General features: G+C 37.8%; 1 protein-coding gene across 1 annotated transcript; it reads right to left on the bottom strand.

Annotated features, from left to right (window-relative positions):
* Positions 1-2,941: 2,941 nt before the first annotated feature.
* LOC104447611 (F-box/LRR-repeat protein At4g14103) lies at positions 2,942-4,345 on the bottom strand. Its single transcript, XM_039313956.1, has 3 exons — positions 3,464-4,345; positions 3,156-3,305; positions 2,942-3,061 (listed from the first exon to the last, which is right to left on the bottom strand). Exons 1-3 carry the CDS (start codon positions 4,343-4,345, stop codon positions 2,942-2,944), a joined length of 1,152 nt encoding a protein of 383 aa, XP_039169890.1.
* Between the last annotated feature and the right edge of the window lie 13,638 nt (positions 4,346-17,983).

Here is a 17,983-nt window from a genome sequence, read left to right as displayed (position 1 = left end):
TGAATATCAATGAATCCAGCCCATCATTCTCTTTTGGCAATTTTGAGGCATATATGTCATAGGATGAGAAGTATAGCTGGCAAGTGGGGTGGGGTTTGGATAGGTTCCACGTTATAAAGTAAGTCAAATGGGTCCGGATTCGGTCAACTCATATCAACCCTCTTTAAATCGGGTTGATTTTTTTTTTTTTTGGTTAATCTAATAAGACATATTTTAAAATGCAGTTTTCACCATGATCCTATAAGTTACGTGAATTGTACGATCAAGTCTCGTGATTATTAAGTTATGCAATCAGGTCTCATAATTTTAGTGCAATGTTAGATTTAGTCCTCAAGTTACGAGAGATCGAAAATTTCGGATAAATTAATGATGTGTTGTTCTTTCTCAACTTTTAGGGCTTGTTGCCTTATCCACTTGTTTGTCCGACTATAATCGGCCAATTATGTAGATTTTTTTAAATTGACTCCATATTAGTACTTATCTATGCCTTAGTAGGATGGCATTCCATTTTAAAATTAAAAAATAAAGATACAAAGTCCTTTCTTCGATTGATATTAAAATCATAACAAGTTAATACTTTACAAGAACATCATCAAAAACACATATTTAACCAATATATTTTTTTAACCAAAGAGGAAAATAATAAAAAAGTAACGCAATCAAGCTCTGACTTTTAAGAGACTTTGTTATGTAATGATGCTCCTCCTATGGGCTTTTCTATTCTGCTTTAGTAATGAAATAAATCTCTATTAAAAAATAGTCATATCGAGTTAAAAAAAAAGTGGTAAAATCATATACAATTTTTTATTTTATAGAATATCATTAAAAATAAATATTTTACCAAGTAATATATTTTTAACCGATAAAATAATAAGAAAAACAAGATTTGAGAGAGAGAGAGAGAGAGAGAGAGAGAGAGAGAGAGAGAGAGAGAGAGAGAGATTGTTCATGCGTTGAGTTAGGTAGACTTAAACCTCATTGACCATACCCAATCTATAAATCACTTCACCAATGCTAAAAGTCCTAAGATTTGTCTAGTAAATTAGTTTACTAACTAATGCGACAATTGAAGTAAGCTAACAGGCTAATTCAAGAAAAAAAAAAGAAATTTGCCATATTTTCATTAACAAGCATGTTTAGTAGACAAGTCTTAATACGTCTAGAAAATTATTTAAATTATTTTGATTCACCAATTCAATATAAGAAATCATATGTATTATTTCTTTTTAGGAAAAAATATATAAAAAGTCTTAAATCTATTGTATTGATATCAATTCAGTCTTAGACTTTTTAATTAGACCAATTTAATCATAAATTATTTTTACATTAATATCAATTGAGTCAATCCGTCCAATTTATGTTAGAAATTGCTAACATAGGTGCCAATTGCCCTACCTGGCATGACCAGCATTGACAATTATATTTTAATATAATATTTCATTATTTTTTCAATTTTTTTGAATTATTTTTCTTTTTCTTTTTTGGTAAGGAATTATTTATTTTTAATTTTATTTATTTTATCTTTTCCCTTCTCTTTTCCTTCTTCTTCTTCTCCTCCTCCTCCTTCTTCTTCTTATGGAGGTTGCCAGCAACCGGCGAGGGCGGGGCTTCTCCTCCTCCTTCTTCTTCTTATAGAGGTTGCCAGCAACCGGCGAGGGTGGGGCTAGGACGCCCTTGTTTGTTGGCCCTAGGCAAGACTTGGAATAAACTAATACTTGACGTACTCATAAACAAAATCACTTGCTTTTATAGGTTAGGAAGCCAAAGTGAGGGCGGGGCTAGGGCGCCCTTGTTGGCCCTATGCAAGACTTGGAATAAACTAATACCCGACGTACTCATAAACAAAATCACTTGCTTTTATAGGTTAGGAAGCCAAAATTGAACTATGTGCAGTGAATTCGCAGGGACACAAATTCTTACGATTTTTGAACCCATCTATAGGGTTTGCTCAATTATGGATCATATATTGTCCCAACAACCTTCTTTGTCAAGTAAGCTACTCAGGACTTCCCATGACTTATTCAAAGGGAAGGGAGATTTTCCTTTCGCTCGAGAGTTACGAGAGAACTCTAAAGCAAGCAATGGATAGTCTAATCTCCTAGTGATAAGTGCAACTGATCGATCCTGCCCTTCAATAAGAACCATGATATATTGATCAACTCGACGATCAATCAAATGGGGAGGATTCTAACTTTCTTTTCGAGTCCTACCAGGATTCTAACTTTCTTTTCAAGTCCTACTAGCTCATCATCTCCCACCCCCAACATGCTAGTGTTAATTTCCTGCAAACGATGAACAACATAAGAGATAGACATAAAATTAATATGAATAATTAATATCATAGACCACCTTAATCCTTTCTAAGGTATTGGGGATGGCCCAGACATATGAATGAATTGTAAGCAGTCAAGTCCTTTGACTCTCTGTTTCTTATTAATAGTGACATGGTATCCTTGACCTTGTGAAAAATAGCAATTAAGAGTTACAAAATCTGTAACTTAGATTCCATTAATTAATGCAAATCTCTTCTCATTTCAACAGGCCGCCCTTCTCTTCATGTGCCTGACTTGCTCACCCATTCTGACTCTTTTTGGCCAACGCAATGGAGCTTGAAAAGCAACACAATGAATACAAGGCTGTCAGCATAGTTACGCTTATAGAGTCGATATACTCACCAAAAAAAGAAATCCAGCTTCCTCTAACAACAAGAACATGTGCACTTTCAAGACAGCAAGTTATGGATTCTATCAACGGCTTTCGGTGAATTAACTCTTTAGGGGTCCGAAAAGGAAATTTCGAGATTTTTCGATCCACAGCAGATCTCTAGTAACCTTTTGCAGAACATCTCCTTGTCTCCCTGCTCTGAAGGAAGCCATCTGGTGCATATCATGAATTTTTCCAGCACCATCGCACTCTTCAGCAACAATTCCAGCATGCAAACTTACTTCTCGCACAGGCACAAATCAAATAATTTAATCTTCCTAAGGTGCGAGGCGAAACATTGCGGTGCGGGATCCAATATCGAATCATCTTCTTCATTATTCTGGGGTAGCTTGATACCCTGATTATAAAAATGAGAGAAGTTCAATTTAGACATCGGGTGTTTTGATGGCAGAAAACAACAAGGAACATGTTGATATTTTGAATCCGGTTACCTCGCCAAATTCAAGCTTTTCGAGATGCGGGGAATTGTGCAGCAACTTGAAAAGCACTCGACGCTTTAAGTCTAAGCACCCGACTTCTAACGACTTTAGATTAGGAAAGACAGGCAGATGCCAGTATAGCCCGTCTGCACTACTTAGAACCTGCAAAGAAGGCAAACCATGACATTCTCGCTAGTAAGAATAATATTGAGAAATCGGGCAGGACACATTATAACAAGTATCAAAAGCATGTGGAACTGTTATTAAAAGAGGCTAGATAGAACTTCCAGATTTTGTAGTGGAAGCACAGAGATACGTACGTTGACAGTCGTGCTCGACAGTTTCAATTTTTTGACAGAACACATCGCTTTGAGAAGCTTACATAGACGGTTGGCAAGTTGTTTGAACCTACTTGGTAAACAGTCGGTGACACTGATGTGCACCTTCAGCAATGAGCCTGTGTTTTCGACCCGATAATCATTCAAGAATGGACTCATGCAATGTATGCTTTCAAGATTATTTCCATATATAGAAACTCGGTAGCTATATGGGTCAATCGATGAATAATCGAAATCCTCTTCGCGTATGGTCAAGAACTTCAGCATAGGAGCACGAATGGTCAGTGTCTTGAGATTATCCCAAGCACATTCCTCTATGTTCAACTCCTCAAGCACCGGGCTTGATAACAGCAGCTCAGTCGAGCGCTCCTCTACAAATGTGGTGCTCACGAGATGCAAGACTTTAAGATTTGGAAGGCGAATTCGAGATGGTAGAGTCAACGCCCATGGGATGGATAATGCCATGTGGGTCAGTGTTGCGCAAGTGAACAAGCAATTCGGCAAGACGAAATCTCCTTGGATATCCGAAAGGTCGACAAAGCACTCTTCGACTTTGCACTTTACAGAAGCAGATACCCATGAATTTACACGGGATGCATCGCCCAAAACGTCACAACTGAGGATCAACCGTCCTATGCGAGCAGAACCTCGGAGAATAATTATTCTATCCACGAAGTTGGTAAAATGCTCCCTCCTCGAAAAGGGCCACTCCAAAAGTGCAAGATTACGACGGGATGTCCAAAGATATCGCCACTTTTTCGACAGTATGCACGTTCCGACAGCATCCTTCAGTGGAACAAAAGATAGGATGTGTTCAAGGATCGCCTCTGGAAGATCGTCGATGTTGTAAGCGACCGCATCCATATCTTGTTCTTCATTCAGCTTCCGATGCTTAGATTCACTGGCGACTGCTGTTTCATCCATAACTTCAACCCATTCTATCTAGGGCAACGATTCATCATAACTTCAACCCGTTTTATCTAGTTCAAAGAAGAAGAAGAAGAAGAAGAATCATAACTTCAACCCGTTTTATCTAGTTCAAAGAAGAAGAAGAAGAAGAAGAAGAAGAAGAAGAAGAAGAAGAAACAGCATCATCTCTAGCCTGCAAGCGCCGTCGTCTTTTTAAGGTGTTACTTTCACTTCTTCCTCATAGCTAACATCACATGCTGGCGTCGTCATCATCATCATCATCATCTTCTTCTTCTTCTTCTTCTTCTTCGAAGAAGAAGAAGAAGAAGAAGAAGAAGAAACAGCATCATCTCTAGCCTGCAAGCGCCGTCGTCTTTTTTAAGGTGTTACTTTCACTTCTTCCTCATAGCTAACATCACATGCTGGCGTCGTCATCATCATCATCATCATCATCTTCTTCTTCTTCTTCTTCTTCTTCTTCTTCTTCTTCTTCTTCTTCTTCTTCTTCTTCTTCACATGCTGGCGTCGTCATCATCATCATCATCATCATAGAAGGTATATAACGTATGCTTTATGTGGTGAGAGTTTGGCGTAGATATATGTGAGAGCTCGGCGAGGAGGGGAAAAGAGGAAATTTAGGGTAAATTTCAACGAATCTAGATCTTGAAAGATTAAGTTTCTTTTTTGGCGATTTTGAAGGATACGTACCCTTGAATGAGAAGTATCTCTAGCAATCTGGTGGGTTTAGTCAAATTAGTCAACCCCATTTAAATTGTATTGATTGCTTTTTTAACTTATCTTTTATTTAAGAAAAAAGAGAAACTTTTAAGAGATAATTTAGTTTTTAGTATTATAGCTCACGTGAATTGGAAGATCAAGTCCTGTCAACTTAGTCTGTTTATCGAGTCCATATTATTGTAGGGTTCAATATAGTCCTCTAGAATTCCGATTAAAATGCCGATGTCTTTGTTTATGTTCTTCCTCAACTTCCGGGGCTTGTTGCTTTATCAACTGGTTTCTCTTACTAGGATCAAACAATTATGTAAATTTTTCAAATTGACTATCTATTAGTACTTACCTTTGCCGGGGGCCGACAAATGGGTGGGTTGGATCGAAAATGATTCGACCTATATTGACCCATTTAACCCGTTTTGATACATTTTCATACATTCTAAATTTGATGACCTATATTTGACCCAACCCATATTACCAAGTATTAATATTTAACTCAATTTAGGTTAATTCACTCATACCCATTTAATTCACTTTACTCTCTTCACATATATGTTATTTGAATAAAAACTTCATATCAAATTTAAAAAGTTAATTAAACAATGAAAAAAGTAAATAAAATAAAATGTGAAAAACTTTAACTAAATCTAAGAAAGCTTATTTCTTATGGTATTTCTTAAAAATATGGTATTGCTAAAATCGTGATGTCTCGAAATTTGGTTATGTTCGAAATATATGAAATGGTTTTTCATCAATGCACTAATAGTTGAACTGATCACTTATGAGTTAAATAATTGATTGGGCAAGACCGCAAAAGGTCAAAACGCGAAAGAGTAGAGAATTCGATTAGGAATTGACTGCTTAACCATAAGGATTGACAATGATCAATACTATGTTATTATAAGTCAATTAGTGAACGGATATAAATTAATTTGACAAAAGTACATAATCAATTTGTAGGTGGTTCTGTACGATTATAATACTCGCGTTGAACGATGATAAATCGATTTTCTATTGATCTTATGCTTAGGGTATGTAATTGAACCCTCGTAATTATATGAAAACTGAAGGATGTTCATGATTCGAAGAAGCATAAGTGGGGATTGAAAATTATTGACCATGGGTCAACCACGCGAAAACCCTTAAAAGTCACCTAATCGTTTAGGTCGTACTAAAGTCGCATTTGATCAATTTTAACCATGAAATTTACTTCAATTTTGGGTATCGAATTTTTTAGGATTTCAAAACTAATTTATTGGATGTCGCCTCATTGTCCGTCGAATTACCAACAAGTTTGAAATTTTCATAAAATGAATTATCGAACAAAAGTTTGTAAACCAGAAAAGGAACCGGACCTAATGGTAAAGTTGTGAATTTTGGCCAAAATCTTTGCTTTAAAGGAAAAAAAAAAACAAAAAAAAACAAAAGGATATTAAGAGGACATAATGCTAGGCTGAGAGTGTTTTAGGAAGAGTTGGTGAAGAGCATAATGAGATTTTGGAGAAAAATCTTGGGATAATCTCTCTCTCTCACACATTTCCCCCTCGCCCTTATGCCACCGCCTTCTGCTCGCCCCCACCTTTCCTTCGTGTCTTCTTCTTCTTCTTCATCTCCTTTTTCCTTCCTCCATTTCCTCCATAACCGACCCCCATTTCCACCCTCTTCATCACCGAATCATCACTGCCCCTTTTTCCTGCCACTCGCCACTAGCGCTCACCGTTGCAAGCCACCACCTATGTTCCCCACGCCGTCCACCTGTGCCGTTGCGCTGTCCCTCCACTGCAAGCTAGTGCCCAAGCCAAGCACCCACCTCACCGCACCACCCTCTCCACCACCAAGCCTCCCAAATCGCCATAGCTCAAGCCACCCTCGCCGTCACCACGCCGTTGTTGCTTGTCGTCCCTCGCATTGCCACTCGCCCATCTCACCACCACCAAACACGTTTCAACCTTGGTGACTGTGTACTTCAAGGGGCTTTGCTGCCACCGTCGAGCCTCCGCTCAAGTTGGGAAATCCATAATATTGATGTTGTCGCGCCGCCGTTGCTGTGAATCCATTGCCACCAAAAAACCCGTGAGTTAATTGCATTTAGGGATAAGTTTAGTTTAGACTAATGGTGGTTAGTGATAAATAAATATATTTTAGCCTTGATTATGATTAAGGATAGTTTAGATTAAAGTTAAGTGCAAATAGTTTTATTAATTATGATTATATTAATTAATGACTATTAGTCTTAATTAATCGTAGTTAGTTTGATTAAGTGTGATTACTTTAATTAAGCCTGATTAGTTTAATTAATTGCAATTAGCTTAATTAATCATGATTAGCCTAATTAATTGTGATTAGTAAAAATTAATAATGGATTAGTTTTTAAGTGGAATTTTATGCTTGTCTTATTGGATGGATTTATGCATAATTCCGAGTGTTTAAACTTGTTATGCTAAACCACTAGGGTTTGCTCCAGTGGCCACCCTTCTAACATAGAAGGAGGAGGTAGAGGGTTCAAATTCCCACATTCTCAGGGAGGTTGGGGGTAGGGACGATATAATTTTAGGTGTGGGTTTTCGACTCCCACGCCCTGTAAGGAGGCAGGGCAAAAGTTTAAGAGTGAGAGTTAGAATAGGAATAGAGTAAGACCGACCAAAAAAAAAAAAAACTTGTTACGCCATGTTATTGATTGTCCAATGGATAAGCTTTATTTACTATTTTCAAAGAAGGTTAATGGGCGAGAAAATGGCAAATCTTGAGGTGTCATTTTGGATGCAATGCGGTTTTAAAATTTAAATGTGCAAAATTTGTGAGATAGCTAGTACGAGTACCTAGAGGGGGGTGAATAGGTATACACAAAAAATTTCTCGATGTTTGCACGATATTTAAACAATTAGAGACTTTGCAACAGTTGAAAATTCAATCACAAGACTGAGTAAGGGAAAGAGAGAATTGAACACTCGCTTTATAGTGGTTCGCTTGATTCAAGCCTACGTCCACTCTTCGCACCGACACCGATTGGCTGGATTCCACTATGATCAAAGAGTTGTTACGGTGTTGATCTTCCTTGATTTCTAGGTGTAGATGATCTACCACACTTGCTCAAGGCGTCACCAAGTATAAACACTCTCGGTATACAATTTCGCTCGCCTCAACTAATAATCAAAGGATCTTCGACTGGAATTTTTCTATCGATCACCCTCTTAAAACAACTAGAACGTCTTCCTTTTATACTCCTTCATGCCATCATAGCCGTTGGCACTTACCAAAGGAATTCCTCCAATCTACCCGTTGGACGGAATCAATCAAGAAGATCATCCGAGCTATATAAGGAATCGATGATAGCCCATCAATCTGTTCGCCCATACAATCGGGATCTCGGTTTCCAAGAATAGAATAATCCAAGATTATTTTGTCGACCATCGGATCTTCAATCGTTCTTAGATAAGATATAAAGAATCCGAAATGATTATCCAACCAAAGAATCTATCCCGAGGATAGGATCAAATCCTCAATCATAAACCTCGACTTTGGATTTCCTTCAACACTTTGGATTAGAAAGACTGTCGGTGAGAATAACTTTGAGTCTTGAGTCTTGAGTCTTGAGTCTTGAGTCTTGAGATAACAAAGTCTTGAGACTATAAAATCTTGAGACTTTAACTATCGATATCCAGACTTAGACTGATAGAAATGTTTTGTCAGCTTCAAAATATTCTGGAAAGATTTCTCCAACAATTTGGTGGGTTGATTTTTAGTACATGACCACGTGTGAATATTTTATTGAAATTTTAAGTGTGAAAATTTGCCAAAGTTGGTTAATTGAAAACGAACTCTTTTGTACTAGACTAACTAATGGCAATTAAAATTACTTTTAGTGTTGGCATGCTTGAGTAGTCACCCAATTGAACCCTTCATCCAACGGGAGTTCTAGGATGATGCCCAATGTTTATTAGATATCTAGGGGGTCCAAATGCTGAGTCGGGATTAAGATTGGACCAATACTATTTTATAGAATGCCGTCTAGGTGGGGGTTCTAGATGATGTCGTGCCCAATGGGGCAGGACAATGCTCGGTTAGGTCGGAAAACCTCCGACTTATGTGTTGACTTTGGTCCGAAGAATCATAATAACTGGAACATGTATGTTTGACAGTGCAAGTGGTTATTATGGATTGTGTTTTGATCATTGTTCATGTGTGTTACATCAATATTTCCATATGTGATGTACTAACATGCAAGGGTGCGCCAATACGAGGTAAGTTTGCATATTGAGCGCGTTTAGGCCGCCCCTGAGACAAATTTGCATCCTAGTCGAGGTTTAGGCTGTTAACTCGCTGAGATTTTATTTCACCCATTTGTTATTGAATATTTTTAGGTTCTTAGTATAGAGCACTGTCCTGTATGTTTTGGGGTCCCTATAGGACCAGGATTTGTATATGATTACGTTTTCTATTTTGGGGATTGACCATATCCACGAGCTAGTAGTCATGATTGTATGGGTAGATGAGGGGCCATTTGTCTGGGTGTCCCACAAGTTCAAGGCATGGTATGCTAGAGATGAAAATGGCATTTGTATCGAGGGTTTTGATGGGCCACCCGTGGGGATGCAAAACCAGGATCTTATTGATATCGACATCTCTGATGTTGTTGTGGATCCGAAGTCTAAGCTGGAGGCGGAGGAGTACCCCTTCAACTATGAATCCGAGGAGGAGCTCCTACCTAGTTATGATGCCAACTTCAACTTGTGAAATAGGGTTGACCTCCACCCCTGAAGAGTTTAGTTAACCTCAACCAATTTTGATCCTTTTTGCCCCTCGGTCATTAGGAAATTGTCTTTTGAGGTAGATCTATCATTATCAAACTTCTTGAGGTTAACAAGTGGATAAATAAATGCAATACTTTTGGAAATTGTCTATTGTGTTTTGCTATCCCCGCTCTTTGTTGGTTGATTGGGTGATTATATAAACTGCTTCTACCTGTGTTTAATCGAAAGAGAAAAAGAATGAGTTAGTGATGGATCCTGGGACATCGCACAATTAATCAATCGCCATTTCGAGACATGACAAAAACACTTTCATGCGATACAAATTTAATGGACAATTTTTATAATTTTTTTTGAAATATTATTTCTAAAAATTCGAATTTGTAACTATTTTTATTTTTGTAAAAATCAAAATTTTAATTATTTTATTTCTCTTTTTTTTTTTTCTTCTTCTTCGGCCTACCACCAACCATGATGACGGTCGGCAGCTAGTCACAAGTGAGCTCGAGGTTGCTTGACGTCAGCGAGCTGAGGTTGATCGATGAGGCTCAAGTCTCACTAGATCGACGAGATCGAGCTTGCTTGACATTGGCAAGGCTCGAGCCTCACCTACCAGCTAAGGAAGGAGGAAAAAGAAAGCAACAAAAAGAAAAAAGAAAAAAGAAATATAAAAAAATAATTATAATTTCGAGTTTTATAATAATAAAAAATTATGAAGTTAATTGGAGAAAGAGAGAGTATGAGGATTGGGTTGGAATTGGGTTTTAAGTTCAACCCATTTAAGACCCGTTTATCTTAAGCTTTTAATTTTTAAACCTATTTAATTAGTTTTCTTCAAAATATAAGCAACCCATATATGAACCATTTAAATATATATGGGTTTAAGACTCATTTTGACACCAGCTTTGCCTTAGTAGAATTCCATATCCTTTTTCAAGACAAAATATATACATAAGTCCAGTCACCAATTTGATCAAACTTTTAGATCATCGGTCATCAAAGTACTACATTGAAAATGGACTAAAGTTTCCGGACTTGATTGCACATGTTAAAAATCACAATAACTGATTGCATAAATAAAGAGGTATAGGACTTACGGCACAATTTACTAAGTTGAGGGCTAATGGTGAAGAACTCCAAGATGTGAGAATCATAGAAAAGATCTTGAGGTCTACGACTGAAATATTCGACTACGTGGTCATGGCGATCGAAGAAGTGCAAGATATGTCAACCATGACATTGGAGCAATTGATGGTTCATTATGCTCGCATGAGCAAAGAATGAATCAAAAGTCCATTGGTTTGAATTCCGAGCCAGTATTGCAAAGTTGGATTGCTCAATCAAGTTGAGGAGGCCAAAAGTTGGCTGAGGTCGTGGAGGTGGTTGAGGACGTGGACATGGAAATTTCAATTCCACGGGAAAATATAAAACACATAACAAATCAAAGGTCAAGTGTTTTACGTGTAACAAATTCGGATATTACAAATTTGAATGTCAAGCAAATGTAGCATATGAGCAGGTAGAACAAGCGCATACCATTGATGTTGAGGAAAACGTGGTGCTAGCATGCAAGAAGGGTGACTCAAGCACCATGGACACCAACCTTTGGTACCTTGATACTTGGTACAATAATCATATGACTAGCCAAAAAGAGTTATTCTCACACTTGGACGAGACGGTTCGTGGTGAAGTTAATTTTGGGGATAAATCTAAAGTTCTTGTAATGGGTAAAGGTGATGTTAATATCAACTCAAGAGATGGTACTAATGTCACTGTTGCAGATGTCTATTTTGTTCTAGGACTTTTTTAGAACTTATTAAGTGTTGGGCAACTTTCCAAAAGAGGCCACAAAGTCCACATTGAAAATGAAATTTGCACTATTATGGGTGTAGAAGTTATAAGTTGATCATGACGGTGAGGATGACAAAGTATCGGATGTTCCCTCTTACTCTTTAGACAAAGAATCCTTTGAACCTTCAAGCGGTGGTGAAAGACTGTAACTAGTTGTGGCATCTTCGATTCGGTCATCTAAATTTTCGTGGACTAAAATTACTGATCCAAAAAAAGATGGTGATCGGCAGGCATGTCTTTGATTGACATTCTAGATCGCCCATGTGAAGGATGTCTTGTTGGAAAACAACATCGAGAATCCTTTCCAGTTGGAAAACCATAAGAGCAAAACAACCTTTGGAGTTGGTGAATATAGACATATGTGGCCTTGTTGAGGTGGAATCATTCACACAAAAAGGTATACATTAATTTTTGTGGATGATTTTACCAGAAAAAACATGGGTATATTTTCTTGGAGAAAAATATGAGGCTCTTTTGAAGTTTAAAGAATTTAAAGTCTACGTTGAAAATCATAGTGGCTTTATATTAAAGATGTTGAGATTAGATACAGGGGGAGAATTCACTTCGAATGAATTTGATCAATACTGTAAAATTCATGGAGTAAAACGTTACTTAACTGCCAGCTACATTTCTCAACAAAATGGTATAGCAAAAAGAAAGAATAAGACAATATTTGAAATGGCAAGAAGTATGCTAAATGCTAAAAATTTGCCCAAAACGTTTTGGGCAGAAGTCGTTGTGTGTACTATATTTCTACCAAACAGGTATCCAATAAGGAGTGCTCTTGAAAGAACCCCAGAAGAGGCTTGGAGTGGCAACAAGCCAGATGTTTCATTCCTGCGAGTATTTGGGTGTGTAGCATATCCCTATATATAGACGAACAGAGGAAAAAATTGGACGACGAAAGTCAAAAGTGCATCTTCATTTGCTACAATGACATGACTAAGGGTTATAAGCTATGTAATCTAGTCACTAAGAAAGTAATCATCAATAGGGATGTCCATTTTCTTGAAGATGAAGCCTAGGACTGGACCTAGAAGATTGACTAGAAAAGCATCACCATTGAAGATAAACCATAAGCTAGAGACACAAGCAAATCTTCAACTAAAGATCCATCATTTTTCCCGAGTAGTTCAATTTCTTCACCAAGAGCAGTTTCAAAACCACCAAAATACATCATTCACAGCGATTGCGAGAGACGCCATCAAGATTCAAGGATTATGTAATCATAAGAGATTATGATAGTGATAATGAAGGAATCACTGATGAAACTATGATAATTTTTTGTTTATTTGCAGAATGTGACCCCATATCCTATGATGATGCAACAGTAGATGAGAAGTGGATCAAGCAATGGATGAAGAATCCCACTCCATTGAAAAGAATGACACGTGGAAACTAACTTCTCTACTACCCAATAAGAAGCTCATTGGCGTCAAGTAGGTGTACAAGAAGAAGTACAAGCTAGACAATCAAGTGGACAGATGTAAAGCTAGGCTAGTTGTAAAAAGCTATAAGCAAAAGCTAGGTATTGATTATTTTGAAGGATTTGCACTAGTGACTCGAATGGATACCATTCGGATGATTTTAGCACTCGTAGCTCAAAATCATTGGAAGATCAACCAAATGGATGTGAAATAAGTGTTTCTTAATGGTGGTCTTGAAGAGGAAATCTACATGGAACAACTACAAGGTTATGAGAAGAAAAGGCATGAAAATCAAGTTTATAAACTAAAGAAAGCATTGTATGGGCTAAAATAGGCATCTTGAGCATGGTACACGAGAATTGACACGTACCTGTTAGAGCATGGTTTTCAAAAATGCTCATATGAGCATACATTGTATGACTAGTCAAACACTAACATTGACATAATAATTGTGTTCCTTTATGTTGAGGATTTGATATTTACGGGGAGTTGTGAAAAGATGGTTGCTGAATTTAGGGAGGTTATGACTAGTCATTTTCAGATGACAAACTTAAGATTAATATTTCATTTTCTAGGCTTTGAAGAGAAGCAGACATATGATGGCATATTTATTTCATAGCAAAAATATGCTAATGATATTTTGAAGCAATTCAAGATGGAATTGCTCAAATCAATACGGACTACCGTAGCAGAACGTTTGGAACTAAAGAAAGAAGGAACTGGTGAACTAGTAAATCTCACTTATTTCAAAAGCATTGTTGGTAGTTTAAGATATTTGACTTCTATAAGGCCAAATATTTCTTATAGTGTGGGAATTATTAGTTGATTTATGGAGAAACCATACCAATCACATTTGCGAGCAGCAAAAAGAATTGTATGGTATGTCAATGGAACTCGTGATCATGGGATTTTATATTTACATTATGACAATTTCAATTTGGTGGGCTACATAGATATTGATTGGGCAAGTAATACCAAGGCTCGGAAGAGTGCTTTTGGATATACTTTTTTCCTCAGGTTAGGAGTAATTTATTGGTCCTAAAAATAAAATAAAAAACAAGTCTTTGCACTTCGACTACTAAAGTAGAATACATAGCATTAGCTTCAACGACATGTCAAGCGATATGGCTTTATAGGATAGTATGTGAATCGATGCATGAATATGCAGGTCCTACCAAAATAATGTATGATAGCAGATCAGCTATGGCTTTGGCCAAGAATCTTGTTTTTCATGGCAAGAGCAAACACATCGATATCAAATATCACTATATTTGTGAGCAAGTCAAAGATGGCGAAATTGAGATTAGCCTCTACAAATCAGAAGATTAGATTGTAGATATTTTGACTAAATTGTTGAAGGCGAATTCGTTTGAAAATTTGAAGATGATGCTTAGAGTTGTTGAATTCCAAAATCAATTTTAAGGGAGGCTGTTGAAATAAACTATCACACCCCAAACCCCGAGCGCGCGTGTGACATCTTGAATTTCAGGTTCTATTTTCGATTGAATAAGTTGAGCTTTTCATCGACGCGCCTACAGTTCTTTTCTCTAAGTTGGCCACTCACAAGATAACTAGCCTATCAGGCGAGGCCATTAAGGAATCTAAATGCAATAGACTTGAGAATTCGACCAGGAATTGACTGTTCGACCGTACTAATTTGTAAGGGTCATTACGGCACTGTCAAAATTGAGCAGAGATCGGAGTTAGGTCAATTCGACAGAGGTACGTGATTAGTGTGTGGGTGATTCAACCTAATTGCAAAATTTTTGTCGAAAAGCACTAGACCAATTTTTCTGTCATTTCTGTACCCTGTACCCGTATTTGAAATCTCGAGATTTTCACGACAACTGAGAGTGGCCAATGTGTCGAAGATGTACATTGAGATTTGAAAATAATCGACTACTGGTCTTTGCGCCAAAAATTTCCTAAAAGCTACCCGGTATGTTAGGTCATGTTGAAATCGCGCTAGATTGAAATTTACCGCGAATTTGAACCCGATTTTAGAAATTGAAAGTTCTATCATGTCACAATTTATTTTAGGACCGTCGACTCATATTCTGAAGATTTTTTTGCAAACTGAGATTTTTGGCAAAATTTCAATAAAGGGCCGTTTTCGATTGGAAAATTTAGGGAACTGTTTTTTTATCGTGTTCTTTGGATGCAAATTAGTTCTATTGGTGATGAAAAATGCTAAGTTGGTGAAGGACACCTTGGTTGGATTTACGGGGACCGAATTGAATCCAATTGGAGAGGAATTTGGTTCAATTTGGGGGAATTTGTATGAAATTTGTAGGTCTCTTGGTGCAAAACCTTTTGGATCATTTAGTAAATATGTTGGGGAAGCTTGAGAGTGGATAATAGCTGAGGATAGAGGGCGGTAGCTAGTGGGGGCAAGCAATGATCAAATGAGATATTTGAAGCCAAAGAGGGACCCTCCACCTTCAGCAGCCCCTTCTTCTTCATTCCCAGCCACCTTTCTCCATTTTTAGTGCTTTTGAAGCTCCAAATTTGTAGAGAAACTAGTCAAGCTCTCCCCCTAGCCATTGCACGCTCGCCCGAATCCACCAAGACCGCCGGATTGCTATCATGTTGCACTCGAGCCCGCACTCGTCCGTTGCTCGTCCCACCTATTTCGTTGTTGTGCCACTCCTCCCGAGCTTCCTCAGGCCACATCGAGCTCCCTAGACCACCGTCCAGGTCAACGGAGCAGCCGCCATCACCCGTCGTCGCCTGTTATAGCCTCATTCACCAGCTTCGTCATTTTCAGCCCAAGCCGATCTCCGTTTGAACTCTCTCGACCCAATGATAAAGCCGAATGTCCTCAATTTAGCCGTGAACTTCAAGGCTGTTTTGGACCTCTTCCGAGCCCCGCTTGGCTCTGTCGCCAGGAGGTTTGTCACCCGTCTCCATGTTGCCATCACCGTGGACTCATCGGATCGCTAAACCAGTAAGTTTACTCGCTAAACTCTACTTAGGAAGTTAATGATGCTTAAGGGATAATTAATTTATGTTAATTAAGGTTTATGTGGTTAGTTAGATTAGATTAGTGATTTAATTATTCAATTATGCATGTTATGTGGTTAGATTAAATAAATTAAGGGCTAGATAGGTTGTACTATTTATCTAGATAGGTTCATAAATTTTCCTAGCCCGTTCGGGCGGTTAGTGAAGCATTTCCGGCCTAAGTTGCTATTTATTGCATTTAAATTGAATTATTTAATTAATTTGGTAATTATTTAATTATTTAATATTTTTCGAAAATTATACCGGGATAACCGGTGAATAGAATTTCGTGCTGATTGCAATTGTGTGGTTAATTTATACAATTGAGTGCTAAATTGTGCACATTGAGTGATGATTGAAATTTTGACTATTTAATTCAAAATTTGAAAATTTTGGTAATTATTTAGAAATTACCGAGTGTTGGGTTTTGACACCGAAAATGGTTTTAATGACTATATCAAATTGTGGGATTTGAAAATGAAGGGTATCAGTTTGTCTTACTCAAATTGACCGTGTACCCACACACGACTATTTTACCGTGTATTTTTAATACAAAGAAAATAAGCAAGGATCACTATTTTAATTGAGGCGTTTGAGTGCAATACACAGTGTCTTGGGCCAAAATTGAATGGTCATGTATTGGCTAAGAGAACCCGTCCCGGGTTGTTGAACTGGATATGTCCCTATATGGATGCCCTACCAATAGATGCCGGTTGCAGTAGAGGCTGGACCAATACTCTTGTGACATCCTGAAAATTCAGGATCTGATTTTGATTGGATAAGTCGGGTCTTTCGTCGATGCGACTATAGTGTTTTTCTCTGAGATTGCCACTCACGAGATAACTAGTCTATCAAGTGAAGCCGTTAATGGATTTTAAAAGCAATCGATTTAAGAATTCGACCAGAAATCAACTGCTCAATTGTACTAGTCTGCAAAGGTCATTACGGCACAGTTAAAAATTGATCAGAGATAGGTCGGTTCGACTGAGATATGTGGCTAAACGTGAGTGATTCCACTAATTTGCAAAATTCTCGTTGATCGGCACTAAACTAATTTTTCTGTCGTTTTGGCACCCTGTGTTCATATTTGAAACATTTGGGATTTTCACGATAACCGAGAGTCGCCAATGCGTCAAAGAGGTACGTGTGGCTTGAAGAAAATCGACCACGGGTCAATTGTACCAAAATTTCCTAAAAGTTAACCAGTAGGTTAGGTCACGATAAAATCGCGTTTGATTGGAATTAACCGTGTATTTGAATTCGATTTCAGAAATTGGAAGTCTTGTCGTGTCATGAGTCATTCTAGGCACGTTGACTTACATTTTGAGAAATTTTTAGCGAGTTTGGAATTTTTACGGAAAATCGAGACGGACAATTTGGAAAACAAACAGAAATTCAAATTAGCCAATTTGAATGGATTTTTGGCATCTAGCGTGAGTGAATTAGTTAATGGAAGTTGTTACGTACATGGGACTCTGATAGTCTATAAAGATTTGAAACTTTTCTCCACACAAGTAATGTTTCCAAATTTTCAGAGTGAAGACGATCGCTACAAGTTCTAGGTCATGCGTCGGATAATTCAACTCATGAGGTCCCAATTGACGGGATGCGTATGCAACAACTCTGCCATGTTGCATTAACACACAACCCAATCCTCTATATAATACATCACTAAAGATCCCGTATCCTCTAGGACCAGATGGAATTGTTAGTACGGGTGCGGTAGCCAACTTCTGCTTAAGCTCTTGGAAACTATGCTCACACTTGTCTGTCCATACGAACTTCTCTTCTTTCTTGATTCTCAGCTGATGGTATCCTGTCCTCAGGTCGAT

Source organism: Eucalyptus grandis, chromosome 5 (assembly GCF_016545825.1).
Source record: "Eucalyptus grandis isolate ANBG69807.140 chromosome 5, ASM1654582v1, whole genome shotgun sequence".
Classification (NCBI taxonomy): domain Eukaryota; kingdom Viridiplantae; phylum Streptophyta; class Magnoliopsida; order Myrtales; family Myrtaceae; genus Eucalyptus; species Eucalyptus grandis.
This window is presented reverse-complemented; position numbering and strand designations above follow the sequence as displayed.

Bases quoted from the DNA above. Each gene is read 5' to 3' on its own strand.
- LOC104447611 (XM_039313956.1), bottom strand. From the start codon at position 4,345: ATGGATGCGGTCGCTTACAACATCGACGATCTTCCAGAGGCGATCCTT. The intron at 3,306-3,463 runs GTACGTATCTCT...CCTTCTTTGCAG, and splicing joins TGTCGAGCACGACTGTCAAC to GTTCTAAGTAGTGCAGACGG. The intron at 3,062-3,155 runs GTAACCGGATTC...TTTTATAATCAG, and splicing joins AAAAGCTTGAATTTGGCGAG to GGTATCAAGCTACCCCAGAA.